The sequence below is a fragment of the Siphateles boraxobius genome, unplaced genomic scaffold (genome assembly GCF_051911475.1).
Source record: "Siphateles boraxobius isolate OS27281-9 unplaced genomic scaffold, OSU_SipBor_1 25, whole genome shotgun sequence".
Taxonomy (NCBI): domain Eukaryota; kingdom Metazoa; phylum Chordata; class Actinopteri; order Cypriniformes; family Leuciscidae; genus Siphateles; species Siphateles boraxobius.
The window spans coordinates 37,941,934-37,947,500 of record NW_027508866.1 but is presented as its reverse complement, the minus strand read 5'-3'; the positions used below and the strand labels follow the sequence as shown (position 1 = coordinate 37,947,500).

Sequence of the window (5,567 nt, the reverse complement as noted above, 5' to 3'; positions counted from 1 at the left end):
GAAGCCTATGGAGGAGTGATCCAGCTCTCAGATTTAATCACAAATATCTTAATTCGTGTTGCGAAGATGAACGAAGGTCTTACGGGGTTGAACAACATGAGGGAGAGTAAATACTGACAGAATTTACATTTTTGGCTGAACTATCCCTTTAATCGCTCTGATTGAGCTCGATCTGAATGAGATTTTGATCGGATTGAAAGGGGGGTTTATTCCTTTTATTAAGATGGCGCCGTGGAAGGCAGCCTCGGTACTTCACTCTCTGTTACTTAGTTTGTTTTTGTACATCTACTATGTTTTCAGCCATTTCTCACCAGTAACTTTTACCAGACAGGAACTATTGAACATCAGGCAATACTCTATAGGAACTTTTTCTCCGGTTTTCGCTAACCCAGAGTACTTTGCTGAAATACTGATCGGAGGTGTAGCGGCTCTCCATGGAATCTGCCGGAGACGCAGACGGGGGAAAGGAGCAGGAGCTCTAGTGAAATTAAGAAAGCGGGGACTACGTACCTCGCTTCCAGCCATTCACCTGGCAAACGTCCGGTACTTGACTAACAAAATGGATGGGCTTCTCCTCCTCAACCAAACCAACCGGAATTTCTACAGCTCCGCCGCCCTGTGTTTTACTGAAACATGGTTGTGTGAACGCATTCCAGATAGCGCGCTTCAGCTGCCTGGTTTCCAACTCATCCGGGCGGACCGCAACCCTATGCTTTCGGGGAAAACAAAAGGCGGAGGAATCGGCTTCTATCTAAACAAAGGTTGGTACACTGATTTCACGGTGTTGAAAAAGATGTGCAACCCCTACCTAGAAACTCTCATCATAAACTGCAAGCCTCTCTATTCTCCGCGTGAGTTCTCTTCATTTGTTTTGGTCGGTGTTTATATACCACCACAAGCCTGCGTAGCAGACGCAATACAACAGCTTGCCGATCAGATAACAGACGCAGAGAAACAGCACCCAGACTCTCTCGTGATTATTGTTGGTGATTTTAACAGTGCTAAACTCAATAAAGAACTCCCTAAATATAGGCAACATATCAAGATTCCAACCAGGGACAAAAACACTCTGGACCACTGTTATACAGTCTTAAAGGATGCCTATCATGCAGTCTCCCGGGCAGCTCTGGGACGATCCGATCATTGTCTGCTTCATCTCATCCCAACTTACAGGCAAAAACTTAAAACCTCTAAACCTGTGGCAAGGTCTGTTAAAAAATGGACAACAGAATCAAAGCTGGAGCTACAGGTTTGCTTTGACTGCACCGACTGGAGTGTCTTTGAAGCTGCAGCTACAGACCTCAACGACCTCACTGATATTGTAACATCTTATATCAGCTTTTGTGAGGACATCTGTGTAAAAACCAAGACATTTTGCACATATAACAACAGCAAACCTTGGTTTAACCCTAATCTTAGGAAGTTGCACCAGGCTAAAGAGGAAGCCTACAGTAGTGGGGACCAGGATCTATATAGGCAGGCCAGGAACAATCTAACGAAGGAGATTATGGCACCCAAGACTAGCTACAGTGAGAGACTAAAAAATAGCCTCTCAGTCAACGATCCTGCATCAGTTTGGAAGGGACTGAAACAGATCACAGATTACAAGAGCCAATCTCCTCATCCTGTAGGAAATCTCAGACTGGCTAATGACCTGAAAGACTTCTACTGTAGGTTTGAAAGGCACCCATTATCATACCCCTCACGCTCAAAAGATTCTTCCCCAACACTCTACCCCCTTCCCTCACCTGTGTTGATAATCTGTGAGAATGAGGTGCGCCGACTGTTCCAGAAGCAAAAGCCCAAAAACGCCCCCGGCCCATCCTGCCTGCGTGCCTGTGTGGACCAGCTGGCACCGATTTTCACGCGGATTTTCAACCGGTCTTTGGAGTTGTGTGTGGTGCCCTCCTGTTTTAAGCGGTCCACCATCATTCCAATCCCCAAAAAGCCCTCCATCACAGGACTAAATGACTACAGGCCTGTCGCCTTGACCTCCGTGGTCATGAAATCTTTTGAGAGACTGGTGTTGTGTCATCTGAAGGACATTACAGACCCCCTGCAGTTTGCCTATAGGACAAACAGGTCTGCAGATGATGCGGTTAACATCGGACTGCAATACATACTGCACCACCTCGACTCCCCAGGGACGTATGCTAGGATCCTGTTTGTTGACTTCTTCTCAGCGTTCAACACCATCATACCTGAACTCTTATGTCAGAAGCTCACCCAGTTCTCAGTGCCTGCCTCCACCTGCCAGTGGATCACCAGTTTCTTGAGTGAAAGGCAGCAGCATGTCAGATTGGGGAGCATTTCATCCGAAACCCGGTCCATCAGCACCGGTGCTCCTCAGGGGTGTGCCCTCTCCCCACTGCTCTTTTCCCTCTATACCAATGACTGCATTTCAAAGCACCGTCTGTGAAACTCTTGAAGTTTGCTGATGACACAACTATCATTGGTTTGATCCGGGAAGGGGATGAGTCTGCTTACAGACAGGAGGTGGAGCAGCTTGTGCAATGGTGCAGTCAAAATCACTTGGAGTTAAATGCAAAGAAGACTGTGGAGATGACAGTGGATTTTAGGAGAGGGTCCCCCGCAGTACATCCACTCATCATCCAGAATGACACAGTGTCCTCCTTTAGGTTCCTGGGCTCTACCATCTCACGGGACCTAAAGTGGTCCACCCACATTGATTGTGTCCTAAAAAAGGCGCAGCAAAGGTTGTACTTCCTAAGACAGCTAAGGAAGTTTAACCTGTCAAAGGACCTACTGATCACATTCTATTCAGCCATCATTCAGTCTGTCATCTGCACCTCCATCACTGTCTGGTTTGGGTCAGCCACCAAACGGGACAGGGCCAGACTGCAACGGACAATAAGGGCTGCAGAGAGGATCATTGGAGCTGACCTTCCCTCCATCCAGGACCTTCACCTGTCCAGGTTCAGGAAAAGGGTAGCAAAAATCCCCTCTCATCCTGGTCATAAACTTTTTGCCCTCCTCCCCTCTGGTAGACGATACAAGGCACTGTATGCTAAAACCAGCCGACACAAAGTCAGCTTCTATCCCCAAGCAGTTACTCTGTTAAATACTCAGAAACTGCCCCTACCCTTATACTGGACATAGTCAACCAACATTATTCTGTTTATTCTAGTTATCTACCTCATGCCTTTATTTTCTCCTGCACTTGTAATTTCCACGTTATTGCCAGACTAAGTATTTTTGGACTAAATATATAACAATATTCTGTTTTAACATACATTTCTTTACTCTGTGTTTGTATGTCATGTGAGTGTTGTAGCCTGTTGCAGTTAATGAGTGATGTAATTTGAGAGCCTTGTTGTTACCAAGTCAAATTCCCAGTTTGTTTCTGCAAACATGGCCAATGAAGCTGATACCTGAGAGAACATGTAAACACACGTAAACCGAAACTGAAAGGAATGCGTATGTACAATGACGTAGAAATAGCGCAATGACATGATGCGGTAAACGAGCAGCACAACGGTTCATATGATCACTGTCTCCAAATCATGACCAGAAATAGATCAATATTAAGTCTGCTGTTAAACAAATAAAGAACCAATTTGTGAGAATGGTTATTATGCTCAAACTGCGGAAACCTGTATATTCGTGCAGTGTCCGCATGTCAAAAAAATATATCCCGATTTGAAGCTTGTGACAAATAAACGCGCACAACCCGATCACGTTTAGCGTTCATGTAAACACTACATTCAGATTCATCAATCAGAATGACTTCAGTCCGATTGAAACAAAAGCTGTGCATGTAAAAGTAGCCACTGAAGCTTTACTAGCATGTGAATAAATTAAACCACCTTCTTCTTTGTCTGTTCTGTTCCAGAGTTCCTAGCTTTAAACGTTCATGTATACCCAGCATTCAGATCGACTACAGCAAACTGACCCCGCCCCCTTCGCCTACATCATCACGCGTAGCTCCGCCCTGTTTCCCGCCTGAGAGACGAACAGCGGATGAGAGAAACATCAGCACAGATCACAATACTACTGACACTCAGTCAGAACTGACAAATATGGGATTTAAACCAAGTTATAAACCTAAATGTAAAGGTTTAGGATTTTGAAAAATAGAAAACAAACAATTGTGCTCTATTTCTAAGTGTCGTTGATCACGTGACTCTGTGTAAGCCAGACTGAAGCTCTAGATGTTCTTTGGATGAATGTTTTAGTTCAATATTTCACTGCAATTGTAAGACTGATATAAAATAAGCATTTTCTTCAATGTAACTAGCAATGCCAAGGTCATGGGTTCGATTCCCAGGGAAATGTACAGTATTCTTTCAATGTAATGTAAATCGCTTTGGATTCAAGCATCTGCTAAATGCATGAATGTAAATATACATTTCTCTGGTGTGTTAGACTTGTGCACATCTATCGCCTGAACACACTTCCGCACGATGCACATTCTGATAACCGGGAAATCAAAGTATTCGATCAATAAGATATTAAAGTGTTTAAACTACAAAAATTATTTCTCTTCTTAACATTTTTGTTTTCCACCACAAATATCTAAAGATTCTTAAATCAAGATACATTTACTGGAGAAGAAACAAAATTACTTCAGATATATTAGCCTAAGTCTTGTTTATGAAACATCCATTGAAATAAAGTGAGTTTGAGCTTAAAACAAAAAGTTTAAAACCAAAATCTGCCAGTATAGGGTCGGAAAAACAAAATTTTCTTTTTAGATTAAGTATATATTTCTGTCTCCATTGGAGATATATGTCTCCACATCCACAGCACTACAATGTCTGGCCTCGTCATTCCACACCGAAGACTTACCGGACTCTTCCTACAACACTCACCTCTCTGATACCATTCCTCATCCGAAGCTCTGATCCAGTCCGTTAGTCTGTCTTCTGACTTCCAGCCGGATCTTCATCTTCCACAACTAAAACCAGACTCCGTCAATCAGCCAAACAGATCTCTACTTTAATCTTCAACCATTCGCATGTTCAATAAATCCTGTTTACAAACCTTACCTGTTTGCATTCTTCTGCCTGACACAGTCATGTTTTAACCACAAACTCACTTTATTTTGATCCATTTTTCATTAAAAAAAACACAAAAAACAGACTGAACTCTATTTGACCGAAAATCTTTAACTTTTTTTCTTTTTCTTACTTCATTGGAATGGTATAAGACTTGGTAAAGGTTTTGGCACTTGCTGTGTGAACACAACAAACTCATAGACATGACTGGGAAAGGTTAATGGTCCTGAAAAACAGACATACTTGAATCGAATGTGTAACTCCTGCGGGCTGTAAATTAAAGTGGCGCTTGTTACCCCCTTGTTCTGTGTAGTTACTGGGTAAATACTTTGTAAAATAAAAGTCAGAAATTAAATGGGATCCTTTATTGTATATTTACTCCACTTACCCTGTTACTACACAGAACAAGGGGGTAACAAGCGCCACTTTAATTTACAGCCCGCTGGAGTTACACTTACCCTGTAAATACACAGTTGAAACGGGTAACAAACACTACTTACTATGTAACAATACGAATCAACACTATTTGCACAGTAATTACAGAGAATC

At 42.8% G+C, this 5,567-nt stretch overlaps 1 protein-coding gene across 2 annotated transcripts in view; it reads left to right on the top strand.

The window, feature by feature from the left end:
* Window positions 1-5,008, top strand: part of LOC143750649 (uncharacterized) — a 10,588-nt gene extending 5,580 nt beyond the window's left edge. For both annotated transcript variants that reach the window (XM_077243840.1, XM_077243841.1), the window contains exon 4: window positions 3,854-5,008. In XM_077243840.1, the coding sequence (XP_077099955.1) occupies window positions 3,854-4,091 (238 nt within the window). In that variant the 3' untranslated portion in view covers window positions 4,092-5,008. The remainder of the gene's footprint in view (window positions 1-3,853) is intronic.
* Window positions 5,009-5,567: the final 559 nt, after the last annotated feature.